At 72.2% G+C, this 14348-nt stretch overlaps 1 protein-coding gene across 5 annotated transcripts; it reads left to right on the top strand.

Moving 5' to 3' along the window:
- The first annotated feature begins 208 nt into the window (after nt 1–208).
- On the top strand, nt 209–13777 carry EMID1 (EMI domain containing 1). Of its 5 annotated transcripts, XR_011135123.1 has the most exons (15): nt 209–340; nt 3128–3241; nt 3410–3516; nt 6406–6492; nt 6682–6743; nt 6844–6955; nt 7068–7340; nt 7943–8029; nt 8184–8236; nt 8367–8420; nt 8848–8892; nt 9009–9053; nt 10635–10719; nt 11768–11858; nt 13391–13777. XR_011135123.1 is itself a non-coding variant. In XM_068911286.1 (14 exons), the coding sequence occupies exons 1-14, from the start codon at nt 219–221 to the stop codon at nt 13513–13515; spliced, it is 1368 nt and encodes a 455-aa protein (XP_068767387.1). In that variant the 5' UTR covers nt 209–218; the 3' UTR covers nt 13516–13770. The 5 variants fall into 5 exon arrangements, 4 of the variants coding, with proteins under 4 accessions (XP_068767387.1, XP_068767389.1, XP_068767386.1 ...); XM_068911286.1 differs by lacking the exon at nt 11768–11858 and having other exon boundaries at nt 3413–3516; nt 13391–13770; XM_068911288.1 differs by lacking the exon at nt 11768–11858 and having other exon boundaries at nt 7203–7340; nt 13391–13770.
- Nucleotides 13778–14348: the final 571 nt, after the last annotated feature.

The following is a 14348-nucleotide window of genomic DNA, read 5'->3' as shown; positions in this document are numbered from 1 at the left end:
GAGCCGAGCCGAGCCGAGCCGGGCCGAGCCGGGCCGAGCCGGGCCGAGCCGAGCCGGGCCGAGCCGGTCCGAGCCGAGCCGGGCCGAGCCGGGCCGAGCCGGGCCGGGCCGAGCCGGGCCGAGCCGAGCCGGTCCGAGCCGAGCCGAGCCGAGCCGAGCCGAGCCGGTCCGAGCCGAGCCGAGCCGAGCCGAGCCGAGCCGAGCCGAGCCGTGCGGGCATGGCGGGCGGCGCCGGGGGCGCCTGGCCCCGCCGGCTGCTGGCGCTGGGGCTCTGCTGCCTGCTGCCGCCGCCCGGCTCCGGCACCTGGAGGCCGGCCGCGCCGCAGCCCGCCGCCCGCAGGTACGCACCGGCCCCGGGCTACGGCACGGAGCACCGGGGGACAGCGGGGACAGCGGGCGTGGGGCCGGAGCGGGGCACCGGGTACCGGGCACGGCGGGGCTGCTTGGCTCGGGGCCGCTGGAGCCAGCGGGGCTCTGCGGCTGCCGGGGCTGGCGCGGCTGGGGGGCTGCTGGGACTTACTGGGGCCAGTGGGACTTGCTGGGGCTAGCAAGGCTGCTGGGGTTATCAGGACTACTAGGGCGAGCAGGGCGCCTGGACTTACGGGGGCCAGCGGGGCCACTGGGGCTAGCGGGGGGTCCCGTCACTTGCCAGGGCTGTTGGGGCTACCTGGGCTTACTGGGTCTACTGGGGCTCCTCGCGGCTCCAGCTGGGCTGCGGGAGTAGCAGCCCCATCCCCAAGATGCTGCCCATGCCCAGGAAGCGGAGCAGCGGGGGGAGCCCTGTGTCCCCAGTGCCCGCGGCCCCTTGTCCCTGCGGTCCCCATCCCAGCGGAGCAGCAGGCGGGGTGGTGAGGGGGATTGTTTACAGGAAATCTTTGGCTCGGGCCATGTCTCCGGCACCGGATTGCCGGGACCTCCCGGTTCCGCTCGGGTCGGCGAGGCGACGGGCAGAAGCTGCCTCATTTCCCCTTCCCTTCCCGGCCAAACCCAGGAAGCCCCCAGCACCTTGGCACCACCCTGGTCTGCCCCCCACCGGGGCACCCCCAGCCCACAGCTCAGCCCCCCCATGGCGCCCGCCACCCCGCCGGTGGCATCCGGGATGCCCGCAAGTCCCCTCCTCGGCCCGCTTGCCGCCCCAACGCATCGCTGGGGTCCCACGTGCTCAAGCAGGGGGCACGAAGCCAAGAGGATGCTTTGGGGGCGGAGTGTTGGATTCGGAGCAAATCCAGGCCCTGAGTCCCAGGTGCAGAGCCCAGGCACGCTCGGTGCACAAGTGTTGGCCCGGGACAGGGGCGGGGTGGGTCAGGCCGGGCCATGCGAGCGCTTGCACGCCTGGCCCGGCCGCGTTCCCCGGGAGGGCATTTCCGCAGCGCGGGAGCGCGCCCCTTGCTCTGCGCCAGTGCCAAGCCCGTGTCGAGATGGGGAGATTAAACGGGCCAGGGCCCGTTCGGCGGGCCCGGAGGCACCCGGCGCTGGCACGGCTGCACCCTGCCCTCTCCCGAGGCTGCGCGGCTGCATCCCAGCTGCCCCCCGGGGCACCGTCCCTGGCCCGTGCCGTCCCCGCGCAGCGCCAGCATCATCTGGGAGCTGGAGATGTGTTGACCCACCGGGAGGGGACGCTGCCAAAGCTGGCACCGGGGTTGGGCTCCCGGGGCCGGGGCTGCAGTCCGGGGGGGGGGGCGCTTTGCCATGGCTGGTGGGAATCGGCAGCACCCTGCCCCCCGCTGGTCCCCCCCCCCCGCGGGGCTCTGCTCGGCATCACGGGGGCAATGGGGGAGATGGGGTTTGCCCTCGGTTTCCCCACGGGCGGCTCCGGCAGGCAGGCGGCGTGCGCAGGGCGCAGGGCGCGCGGTGCCAGTCGTGGGCGCTGCTGGGCGCGTTGCTTTCACGTGGCCCCCAAAGCTCCGCGGTGCCACCTGGCAGAGGGGGACAGCAGGGCGCCTTCGGCTCCGCTCCCCGCGGCCGCCCCGGGGACGCAGCCTGCCTGCCTGCGGCCCCCCCCTTCTCGGCCGCCTTCCCCTATGCCCACCCCGCCGCTGCCGGGCTGCCACCCCCTCTGCCCCCCCTAGGGCCGCGGGGGCTCAGCGCCCGCCCAGCACCGCCAGCCGCCTGCTTTCCTCCCCCTGCCCGGGGGTGCGGGGCTCGCCGCCCAGCCGGCCCCAAAAGCCTCGTGCCTCCGCTGCCGGCACGGCCCAGACGATGTCCCCCCCGCCGCGGCCTGGCACCTTGGTGAGAGGCTTTGCAGCACTGCCGAGATCCCTGCCTGCCAGGAGGCCCCAAAATCTCCTGCTTTTGACCCAAACTGTGTAGCCTCTGAGTTCAGAGCCACTGCGTGCCCATAGGGAGAGCATCCCCCCTGCCTGCATCCCACCCTGGGGGGCACCCCGTGGGGCAGGGGACCCCGGGGCAGGCAGGTGGGGGCGGCTGGGCAGGCAGAGGCCTCCGGGGACGTGCCAGCCTCTGCCCGGCCCTGGGAGGAGCTGGGGGCACAGATTTTACTGCCGGGGGGGGGGGACTTTCCACCGCGGGCACAGCCAGGCACGGGGCAAGGCAGCTCCCAGCCTCGGGGATGGGTGAAACGAGTCCTGCGTGGCACGGGGACACCCGCAGCTTTGTGGCTCTCATCACCCCCGGGGATGGGTGGGGGGCAGCCGCAGCAGGCAGGGAGGCCCCCCAAGAAAGGAGTCTTTGTGCAGGGTGGGCCGGGGGTGCGGGGTGCCGGGGCGGGGGGGCACGGGCCCCGCTCCAGCCGGGCCGGCGAGTGGGCGCCAGCCCCGAGGTGCCCAGGAATGTGGCAGGAATGTGGGGCCCCGGCTCCCCCCTTGCCCGCGCAGCACCATGGGGTGTGGGAGACCCCCCCTCCGCCCTCACCACCCCCGGGGGCAGATCTGCCTCCGAGAGCTCGGAGCGGGCATCTCCCGCGGGTCTCAGCTGGGCAGGAAGGGTCCGATCCTGCCCCAGGCCCCTCAGGTGCCAGCAAGCCCGTGCAGGAGACACGTCGGGGCAGGTGGACACTTGAGGGGAGAGCCGTGGTGGTGGGACCCCCGGGGTGCCCAGTGGGGGTAGCTGTCCCTGGCACCCGTGGACCCTCTCCAAGGGCTGAGGGTGCCCCCGCTTCCTCCTCCAGCAAGTGGTGCTCCTACACGGTGACGCGGACGGTGTCGTGCCACGTGCAGAACGGCACCTTCCTCCAGCGGGTGTTTCAGAGCTGCCGGTGGCCCCTGGCCTGCAGCGGCGGCAGGTGAGAGCACCAGGCATCGGGCGTGCGCGTCCTGCCGGGACCCCCGGGAAGGGCCCGCCGGGGCGCGAGGAGCTCCAGCCCCTCTGATGCCCCGCGGGTGCCAGGGAGTTGGGCAGCGGGTAGTGCCAGCGGGACACGTGTGACAGCGGGTGCCCCACTCTGTGCCAGCAGCTACCACACCATCGTCCGGCCCATGTACCGCGTGGCCTACAAGACGCTCACGGCGCTGGAGTGGAAGTGCTGCCCCGGCCACACCGGCGCCAACTGCGAGGAAGGTAGGACCCGGCGGGGCCACGGGAAGGGTGCTGCATCCGGCGCGGGCAGCGCTGCCTCCTGGTGCCCTCTGCGGCTGGGCTGGGGGTGGCCTCGTCTGGTAACCTCCGAAGTGCATGTCTCCCCTGGCCACCAGCATCACCAGGCAGCACAGGACAGGGACACCTGCGGGTGCTGGGGGCTGTGCATTCATGGATGCATGGATGGACCCCTGTGTGGACAGATGGATGGAGGAATGATGCTCGTGGATGTGTATGCAGGACATGGCAGGGGCACCAGTGGGTGCGAGGGACATGCACCCATGGATGGACAGATGGACTCATGGGTGGATGGATGAATGATGCTCATGGGGGTGCATGCAGGACATGGCAGGGGTACCTGCAGATGCTGGGGGACGTGCACCCATGGATGGGTGGATGGATGGATGATGCGCATAGGTGTGCATGCAGCGCAGGACGAGGACACCTGTGGGTGCTGGGAGCTGGGCATCCATGGATGGATGGACCCACGTCTGGATGGATGGATGGATGATGCTCATGGATATGCATGCAGCATGTGGCAGGGGCACCAGCGGGTGCTGGGGGCTGTGCACCCGTGGACGGGTGGGGGCACAAACAGACGGAAGGACCTGCACGCAGACAGATGGCTGGATGATGTTCCTGGGTGTGCATGGATGGGTAGATGAGCAGGTGGCTGGATGAAAGGACGGATGGACAGACATGGACGGCTGTGCCTGTGGACAGATGACCACGTGGGTGGGTAGATGGGTGGATGTTCCCGTGCAAGTGGATAGGTGGGCGAGCGAAAGGGTAGAGGGAGGGCCGTTGCTGCGCGCGGATGGATGGACGTGTGAGTGCGGATGAACGGCTGTGCCCGCGCGTGCAGAGGCAGCTGGCACGGTGCCCCGGCCAGGGCGCAGCTGGCTGCGCCATGGGTGGGGGGAGCCCGGGCCCGAACGGAGGGACATTCCCAGCAGATGGTCCTGCCGTGCGGGGACACATCCGGAGACTGCGGGGACAGCAGGGGGGTGCAGAGGGGTGGGGGCACCCTGGGACTTGGTCACTTTGAGGTGGCAGCTGGCATATGTCCCAGAGGCCCCAGAGCTGGCTGGGTTGCAGCAGCGTGGGGGAGGCTCTTCCTCCTCCTCCTCCTCCTCCTCCTCCTCCTCCTCCTCCTTTGTGTGTGCTTTCCCTCTCTCCTCCTCCTCCTCCCCTCGCTGTGTGCTGGCGCTGCGCCCCACATCTGGGCCTGCTTAGGGCCACGCTGGCTGTCCCCTCCAGCGGCGGTGGTGGCAGTGCCTGGGTGTGGTGGCCAAGCGGGGGACGCGGTGCCAGCAGTCTCTGTGCCCAACACCCCTTTCTTGCCATTCTGGGCACCCCTGTGGGTACGGGGCGCCAGGACCCCATGGCGGGTGGTGGCAGTGCCCCCCGCGACCATGTCCCTGTCACGTACCCCCACCTCTAACTTGAGCTGGGAGGTCTCACTGGGTGGTGGGTTGGGGGGATGTGGCTTAGGGCCATGGACGGTTTGGGGGATCTGGCTAGCAGTCATGGGTGGGTTTGGGGGATCTGGCCCAAGGTCATGGCGGGGGTTGGGGCGGATCTGGCTCATGGTCTTAGGTAACTTTGGGGGGGATCTGGCTCACAGACATGGGTGGTCTGGGGAGGGATTTAGCTCAGGGTCATTGGTAGGTTTGGGGGGGATCTGGCTCATGGCCATGGGCAGGTTTGGGGGGGATCCAGCTCAGGGTTTTGGGTAAGTTTGCAGGGATCTGGCTCATGGTCATGGGTAGGTTTGGGGGGTTCTGGCTTGGGATCTTGGTTAGGTTTAGGGGGATCTGGCTCAGGGTCATGGATAGTTTGGGGGAGGATCTGGCTCATGGCCATGTGTTGGTCTGTGGGGGTCTGGCTCGGGGTCATGGACGGTTTGGGGGGCATCTGGCTCATGGCCATGGGTTGGTCTGTGGGGGTCTGGCTTGGGGTCATGGACGGTTTGGGGGGGATCTGGCTCATGGCCATGGGTTGGTCTGTGGGGGTCTGGCTCGGGGTCATGGCTGATTTGGGGGGGATCTGGCTCATGGCCATGGGTTGGTCTGTGGGGGTCTGGCTCGGGGTCATGGACGGTTTGGGGGGGATCTGGCTCATGGCCATGGGTTGGTCTGTGGGGGTCTGGCTTGGGGTCATGGACGGTTTGGGGGGGATCTGGCTCATGGCCATGGGTTGGTCTGTGGGGGTCTGGCTCGGGGTCATGGCTGGTTTGGGGGGGATCTGGCTCATGGCCATGGGTTGGTTTGTGGGGGTCTGGCTTGGGGTCATGGCTGGTTTGGGGGGGATCTGGCTCATGGCCATGGGTTGGTCTGTGGGGGTCTGGCTCGGGGTCATGGACGGTTTGGGGGGCATCTGGCTCATGGCCATGGGTTGGTCTGTGGGGGTCTGGCTTGGGGTCATGGACGGTTTGGGGGGGATCTGGCTCATGGCCATGGGTTGGTCTGTGGGGGTCTGGCTCGGGGTCATGGACGGTTTGGGGGGCATCTGGCTCATGGCCATGGGTTGGTCTGTGGGGGTCTGGCTTGGGGTCATGGCTGGTTTGGGGGGGATCTGGCTCATGGCCATGGGTTGGTCTGTGGGGGTCTGGCTCGGGGTCATGGACGGTTTGGGGGGGATCTGGCTCAGGGCCACGAGTGGGTTTCAGGCTGTGAGGCCCACTTGTAGCCAAGATGGGGCAGAAGCAGTGGAAGGACCCGCTGCAAATCCCCCGACCCCTTTAGGGGTGGCGGGCGGCAGATTTTCCCTGCACCCCGTGGCCCTGCCGGGCGTCTCCGTGTGGGTGGCTCTGCCCCGGGGGTGGGCGCGAGCCAGCCCCCGCCGCTGGCTCACCCCCCACCCCGGCAGACTCTCACGCCTACCTCGCGCTGCGGGACGCCGCGCCGCCCAGCACAGCCCCGCGCCGGACCCCGCTGCGCCCCACGGCCTTCTCAGGTGGGTGCCCGCCGCCCTCCGCTCGGGCCGCCCGTCCGTCCGTCCGTCCGTCCGTCGCGGCATCTCGCGAGCTCGGCGGCACCGGGGGGCACCCCGGGCTGCCGCGGGGCCGCGGCCGACGAGGGGCGGCTGCCCCGGGGCTGGGCGCTCGGCGGCCCCACCGCCCCGCTTCTCCGCTCCGCTCCGCAGGGTGCTTGAACTGCAGCCGCCTCGGGGAGCTGACGGCCCGTCTGTCCGCCCTCGAGGCCCAGGTGAGCGCGCCGGGCGCCCCGCGGGCTGCCGCCCCTCCAGGGGGTCCGGCGAGGGCGCAGCCTCGGCGTCCCCCAACGCCCCCCTCCCTCTCGTTGCCAGGTGGCCCGGCTTTCGGTGGCCGAAGGCCGGCGGGCCGCGGCCGCCCAGGGCCGCCCCGGCAGCGGCCAGCTCTGGGGGCGGCCGGCCGCCCGCGGCAGCCCCGGCCAGGAAGGTAAGCGAGGGCGGCGGGGCAGCGCCCGGCCTTCCCGGGGACGGCCGGGTGGGCCGGAGCCGGCCCCGCCGCCGGCCGGGGCGCCCGCCCCACGCTTCGCGCTCCTCCGCAGGGCGAGCCGGCCCGCGCGGGCCCCCCGGCCCCGACGGAGACGCGGCAGGCCGGGACCCGGCGGGGCCGCCAGGTGAGATGTCCCTTCCCGCCACCGGGCACCCGCCGACCTTCGCGCTCCTCTTCCTCCCTGCAGGGCCCCCGGGTCCCCCCGGAGCGCCTGGCCGTGACGGAGCCAGAGGTCCCCCCGGAGAGAAGGGGGCTCCCGGCCCCCCCGGCCCCCCCGGACCCCCTGCCCCCATGGGGCCGGCCATAGCCCGGATGCCCGACCCAAGTAAGGAGGGGTCCCCTCCGCGGGGGTGACGCCGGGGACAGGACTGGGGGTTGGGGCTGTGTCACCCCCCCCCGCCATGGAAAGGCCCCCGGCTGGGCCGGCTCCCGGGGTGCTGGTAGCGCCGGGGTGGGGGAACCGGGACGGGGTGTCCGCGGCGCCCCAGGGACGGGGCGGCGGGGGCTTTTCGCGCGCCCCGGCAGAGGCTGCGCCGGCGCTGCGGATTCTCCGCTGTCTAATACAAGGGTTGTGCCCTCACTTTGCCCCTCTGCTGCGGCTCCGCGAGGGTTTATTCCCCTCCTGTTGTCATGAGGCCCATGGGGACTGCCAGCCCGCGGTCTCCTCTGCCGAACGTGGCTCAGGAGGAGCCAGCAGGAGGGAGGCGACGGCACGCTGGCGGGTGCCCAGGCCGTTCCCTAATCCTTGCCCAAGCGTCCGGCACGTCCCTTCGGCCGGGGAGAAAGGGGTGGGAGCGCAACCCAGGCTCGGGGCGGCTTGGCCGCATCCTGGGTGGTCGGCGAAGGCGCCCGGCTTGGCCGGGGGCGTCCCTGGCCGCCACGGGGCTCGGCCCCTGCCCGCCGACGCGGCCCGACGCTCTCCCGCAGGGGACCCGCTGCTCTCCAACACCTTCACCGAAGCGGCGGGGGGAATCGTGGGCCCTGCCGGACCCCCCGGGCCTGTGGGCCCCATGGGTGAGTTTCTTCCCTACCGGACCTCTGGCTGGCGAGGGGGCGAAAGCCCTGGGGAAGGGGCACGCTAGGCTGCATCCCGGCCTCATCCTGCCCCGCACAGCGCCGGCATCGCCCGCCAGCGGCCCGAGCTGAGCTGCGCCCCGTCTCCTTGCAGGTCCCGCCGGCCCCCCCGGCCCCATCGGGCTGCCCGGCCCCCCGGGACCCCACGTAAGTGCTGGGAGCGGTGGGGCAGAGCCGAGCCCCGGGGCGCTGGGGGGGCCGTGCCCAGCACCCCGGGGCTCTGCGCCACCCCGGCGCGCGTCCCCGCGGCTGAGGCTGCGCCTATGTCGTCGCGCAGGGTAAAGCCGGAGCGCCCGGAGCCGCCGGCCCCCGCGGGGAGAAGGGAGACAGGGTGAGTCGCGTGGCAGCGCGAAGCTGGGCTGCGGGTGCCCGGCTCCCCCTGCCCGCGTCCTGGCCCCCGCAGGCACGCCAGGCGCCCTGCAAGCTGTGCGCGATGAGTTTGGGAGGGCTCGGCCCGCGGGGTGAGACGAGCAGGGCGGAGGGTGGCACCCTGCGCTGTGCCCTGGGCACGGCACGCGAGGTGACTGCGGGCAGCGGGACCCTGGGTGGCCGCTACCCCCCCCCTCGCCCTGCTCCCGTGCCCCGCGGGCCCGTTTCCCCTCTCCGCGGGTGGCACCAGGAGCTGATTGCATGGTCCTGGGGGTGGGGGGGGTCCCGGACCGCCACCTCCACCCCGCTGCGAGCCCCGTGGGCCCCCATCGGCCCCACCGAGCGCCGCGGCACGGCCGCTCACGGGCTTCCTCCTCCTTCCGCACCAGGGCCCCCAAGGATACCCGGGCAGCCGCGGCCAGGACGGGGCGCAGGTACGTTGCTGGGCTGAGCCCCGGGCTGGAGCCCCCAGCCGGGGGCTGCCGGGGGGGCCCGTGCCCGTCCCCTTCGCCCCCCTCCTCTGCCAGTCCTTCTCCTTTCTGTGTTTCAGGGCGAGCCGGGCCCCAGGGGCGAGCCGGGCGAGAAGGGCACTTGGGTAAGTGCCGGCAGCGGGGTGGCATCCGCCCCAGCCTGCCGACGGCCCCGGGGACCGGCTCGGGGGCCGATGCCTGCTGACGCCGGGTGCCAGGGGGCCTCCAGCGGGGTGCCACCGCGCGCACCCGGGATGCAGGATGCGGCAGGGATCCCCCCGGCCCCTTTCCCAGGGGACAGAGGGACCTGCCACCGGCCGTGTCCTTCCTTACTAACCATGGGCACGCTCGCCGCGCCGGCTGTGCCCGCCGGCCCTGCATGCAGCCACCGAGCGCGTGCCATCGGCCCCTGAGCCCCTGGCGCGTGGGGGTGTCGGGGCACCGCATGCTGTCCTGCGCCCGCCCCGGCCGGGGACGGCACGGCTCCTCCGTGGGCAACATCCCCTCCGCATGGGCATGTGCTGCCTGCACCCATCTCGGGATCCTGACGATGGCATGGGGGTCCCCAGCTGTGTCCAGCACCCGCGTCTTGTCCCTGGTACCCCAACGATGGCATGGGCATCCCAGCCGTGTCCGGCACCCGTGTCTCTTCCCTGGGACACCAACGATGGGCCTGGTACCCGCCTGTCACCCCGGGACCCTGATGATGGCATGGGGGTCCTGCTGTGCCCAGCACCTGCGTCTCATCCCTGGGACCCGAACAGGGGCATGGGAGTCCCCAGCTGTTCCCAGCACGTGTCTCACCCCTGGGACCGTGACAATGGCATGGGGGTCCCTGCTGTACCCAGCACCTGTGTCTTGTCTCCAGGACCCCGATGGTGGCATGGGGGTCCCCACTGTGCCTGGTACCCACGTCGCATCCCCGGGACCCTGATGGTGGCATGGGGGTCCCCGCTGTGCCTGGTACCCACGTCGCATCCCCGGGACCCCGATGGTGGCATGGGGGTCCCCGCTGTGCCTGGTACCCATGTCACATCCCCGGGACCCCGATGGTGGCATGGGGGTCCCCGCTGTGCCTGGTACCCATGTCACATCCCCGGGACCCCGATGGTGGCATGGGGGTCCCCGCTGTGCCTGGTACCCCTGTTGCATCCCCGGGACCCCGATGGTGGCATGGGGGTCCCTGCAGTGCCTGGTACCCACGTCGCATTCCTGGGACCCTGATGGCACGGCCGGTCGCAGCTGCCCCCACCAGGGTGTCTGTGCCCACAGGCAGGATGGAGGTGGCACTGCCAGCCTGGCCCTGCCTGGCACCCGCTGTCCCCTCCAGCTGCGTGCGGGACCATGGGGTGCGGAGCCGGGCTGGCCCCGGGGGAGGGACCCCCAGGACAGGTGCTGGGGGAACAGGATTGGGCTCAGAGCCCTTGGGGCAGGGGACGAGGTGCCTCCGGCCGCGCTGTCCCCAGGGGCACCCCGGCATCGTGCTGCGGTGAGTCGGGGGGGCCGGCTCCGAACAAGCCCCCCTGCGGCATGGGTGCAGGGTCCGGCCGCGTGCCCGGGGAGGGCTCAGCGGCCGGGTGGGCTCGAAGCCACGGCGGGGGGTGGGGGGGCCTTGCACTGCAGGGGCAGGACCCCCATGCCCCGAAGCACCCATGGGTGGCTGCTCCGCACCCCCTCAACGGCCCCTTCTGTCTCTTCCTCCGCAGGGGGAGGGTTTACACCAGCTCCGCGAGGCGCTGAAGATTTTAGCGGAGAGGGTTTTAATCTTGGAAACAATGATTGGGCTCTACGGTGAGTAGGGGCAGCAGAGGAGCGAGCCCGCACCGGGGTCCCCGCTGCCGGCTGCTCCCGGGCGGGCAGTCGCCGCCGTCCCCCTGCCCCGTCCCCGGCAGCAGGTCGCAGGTGGAGCGCGCCAGGCCCTGATGACATCGCATCGGCGCGCTGATGTCACGGGGCTGCGGGGAGGCGTCCCTCAGCCCTGTGCTCCCCTCCCCTTCTCCGTGGGGGGGAACCGGCACAACGGAGCGTCTCCCCCCTCCGCAGCATATGACATCATCACACGTGTGACATCATCACACGTGTTAGGACATCACATCACGGCACTGGGACCCGCTCGTAGGGCGAGGATACCTTCTGGTGGCAGAGGGCCTCCGGGCACCCCGGGGTCCCTCCCCTGCACCGCCGGGTGCAGAGATGCCCGTGACAGTCTCCGTGTTGGGGACAAGCTGGTAGCACCAGGGCAGGTTGGGGACACGTCCCCCCCGCGTGTCTGGCACTGCACAGGGGTCAGCGTATGATGGGGCAGGAGAGCGGGGGGAGCCCCAGCGCCCACTGGGGCTGCAAGGTGCTGGGCACCCATTGAGCTCCCGTGTCCCCACGAGCCCAGGCGGGGACGGCCACGTCCTGTGCCCGCTGCCCTGGGTTGGGGCACCACCAAGGAGCCACCGCCGGGGACATCGGGGCAGCTTCAGCTGCCCCAGGGTCAGAGCAAGGGAGCCCCTGGCACCCCTGGGATCAGGGGAGCCCCCTGCACCCCCCTGGGACCACGGGAGCACCTAGCACTCCTGGCACCAGGGGACCCGCAGCACCTGCTGGCACCAGGGGATTCCTGGCACCCCCCTGCCTGGGAGCACCCCGGCGAGCCCCCGGCACCCTCCCAGCACCCACCTGGGAGACCTGGCACCCCCCGACCCACGCACCAGCACCCCTCTCAGCCCCTGAGGGCTGCTGCTGCTGTGCCCGCTGCCGGCCCGGCTGCGCCCGTGCTGTGCCGCCCGCGCCCGCTGCTGCGCCTGCGGGGCGAACGCGCTCTCTGCTCTGCTCTCTCACTCTCCACCAGGCCAGTAGCTTCCAAACCCTCCTGCGGCAGCAGGCCCGGCTGGAGATCCTGGCTAGAAGGGTCACCTTGCTGGAAGCCATCATCTGGCCAGGTAACAGCGCCGCTTTCCGTCTCCCCTCCTCGCATGAGCTGGGCTCGCCGCGTCCCCCTGGGAGCTTGGGCTGCCTGGCGCAAGGGAGGCCGGAGCCCCTCGGACCACGTCCCTGGAGCTCACCGGGAGTAAGGGAGCCTCCAGAGCCCCTCTCGGAGCAAGTGAGACCATGGAGACCTTCAATCCAAGAGGCCAAGTGAGACCCTGGAGCTTCCCAAGGACTAAGGGAGGCCCTGGAGCTCCTCTCAAAACAAGGGTGACCCTGGAGACCTCCTGGATCAAGGGAGACCTTGGAGCTCCCCAAGGACTAAAGGAGGCCCTGGAGCTCCTCTTGAACGAAGGAAGACCAGGGGGACCCTCTCAGATCAAGGGAGACCTTGGAGCCCCTTGGACCAAGGGAGCCCTTGGAGAATCTCTTGAACCAAGTGAGACCATGGAGACCTCTTGGATCGAGGGAGACCCTGGAGCTCCCCGAGGACCAAGGGAACCTCTGGAGCCCCTCTCAAACCAAAGGGGACCAGGGGGACCCTCTTGGATTGAAGGAGACCCCAGAGACTCCCCTGGGACCAGGGGAGCCCCCGGTGCCCGGCCCCGCTCGGTGCCAGGGTGCCAGCTGTGTGCTGGCGGGTGCCCCCCTCTGCCTTTCTCTTCTCTCCGCCTCCACTTTCCAGCTCTGCTTTTTTGCGGGGAGGGGGCTCTTTTCTTTCCGCATGCCAGGCGGGGGGTGCCAGCCGGGTGCCAGGCAGGGGTGCCAGGCAGGGGTGCCAGCTGGGCATGGCAGCTACCATGAGCCGGGTCCCAAAACGACTCTCCTTGTCCCCCCCGCCACCCACCTGCTGGGCCGGTCACCCCGGAGCGAAGCCCACCGCGGGCGCGGGGCTCTGGTGCCAGGCGGGCTGGTGGCCGTCCCGTGTCCCTGTGAGCGGGGCTGTGCCTGGCCTGGGGGCAGCTCACCCGCCGGGGGGCCGGGGACATCGCCGGCGGGGGCACCGCGGGGCGCCTGGCACGCGCCCGCAGCGCCGTGGGGGACAAAGCCAGCCCCGGCGTCGTGTGCCCCCTGCCCTGCTCCGTGCGTGGGGACTCGCTCGTCCCCAGCGCGGTGCCAGGCTGACACGGAGGGCGGCCGGGCTCCTGGTGCTCAGCACCCGCGAGGCGATGAGGAGAAACCCCGGCGAGCTCGGCGGCCCCCATCCAGCCCCCTGGACCACGGGCCTGGCCCGCGGTGGCAGGCGATGGGCCGGGGGGGGACCAGAGACCCGGGGCGATGGGCACAGGGGGACCAGAGACCCGGGGCGATGGGCACAGCTGCCCTGGCATCCCATCTCACCCCAGCACGGCCCAAAAACCTCACGATGGGGAGGGGGTCCAGCCGACCCCCTGGCCCGGCCGTCGTGGCTGCGCGGCCGGTGGCGGGGGGGGGCGGGGGGGTGCGACAGAGCCCGTTCCCGGGGTGCCAGGGGGTCCCGCGGGGGGTCAGGGCTTGCACCTGCGCCGGACCGCCGCCTCACGCCTCTCTCCTCTCTCCTCCGCAGAACCGGAGCCTGGCTCGGGCAGCGGCCCCGGGGGTCCTGCGGCGCCCGGCTCCCCCCGCCACAAGCGCAGCCGCCCGCCCACCTACCGCATCGTGGCCCGCGAGCCCCCCGCTGGCGCCCAGTGACGGCCCCCAGCGACGGCCCCCAGCGACGGCGGGCCCGTACCGGCAGGGAGGCGTCGGGCTCCGGCGGGCGCCCTGCAGCCCGCCCCGTCTCGTCCTGCGCCCCGCCGCCCGGCAGGGCGTTTTGGTGCTAGCCGGCGGGACGCTGCCGCCCCGCGGTCCCCCTCCCCGGCCCGTGTCCCCGTGCCCCCCGCTGCCCCCCCGCGCGCTTCAGCCCAGCCGCTTTGGGAACGACCCGCGTCGCCAGGTCATTAAACGCCTCCCTGAAGCCCGTGTCCGGCGCAGTCCGTGCGCGTGTCCCCCCCCGGGGGCCGGCCCCCCCCCGGGAAGAGCTGAACACCGGGCACCCCCCGGCTGAGAGCCCCCGGTACCAGCCTCAAAACCCCCCCGGTACCGGCCTCAAAACCCCCCCGGTACCGGCCTCACAGACCCCCCTGGTACCGGCCTCGCCGCCCCCCGGGTACCAGCCTCACAGTCCCCCCCGGTACCGGCCTCACTGCCCCCCCCAGTACCGGCCTCGCCGCCCCCCCTGGTACCAGCCTCACAGACCCCCCTGGTACCGGCCTCGCCACCCCCCCCCGTACCGGCCTCGCAGCCCCCCCGGTACCGGCCTCACAGACCCCCCCCAGTACCGGCCTCACTGCCCCCCCCCCAGTACCGGCCTCGCCGCCCCCCCCCGGTACCAGCCTCACAGACCCCCCTGGTACCGGCCTCGCTGCCCCCCCAGTACCTGCCGGTGCAGCCACATGGCCACAGCCGCCGGGGGCAGGGGGTGGCCGCGGCCCCCATCGGGGCGCCCGCCCCGGTACCGGCACCCCGGGGTGCCCCCGGCTCCC

The sequence above is a fragment of the Struthio camelus genome, chromosome 17 (assembly GCF_040807025.1).
Source record: "Struthio camelus isolate bStrCam1 chromosome 17, bStrCam1.hap1, whole genome shotgun sequence".
Lineage (NCBI taxonomy): Eukaryota > Metazoa > Chordata > Aves > Struthioniformes > Struthionidae > Struthio > Struthio camelus.
Note: the sequence above shows the minus strand (reverse complement) of the source record. Positions and strands in the feature narration are given on the sequence as shown.

Coding starts and splice junctions, on each gene's coding strand:
- EMID1 (XM_068911285.1), top strand. CDS start 219: ATGGCGGGCGGCGCCGGGGGCGCCTGGCCCCGCCGGCTGCTGGCGCTG. Junction 6,956..7,067: donor CGGCAGCCCCGGCCAGGAAG/GTAAGCGAGGGC, acceptor GCTCCTCCGCAG/GGCGAGCCGGCCCGCGCGGG. Junction 8,893..9,008: donor GCGGCCAGGACGGGGCGCAG/GTACGTTGCTGG, acceptor TCTGTGTTTCAG/GGCGAGCCGGGCCCCAGGGG.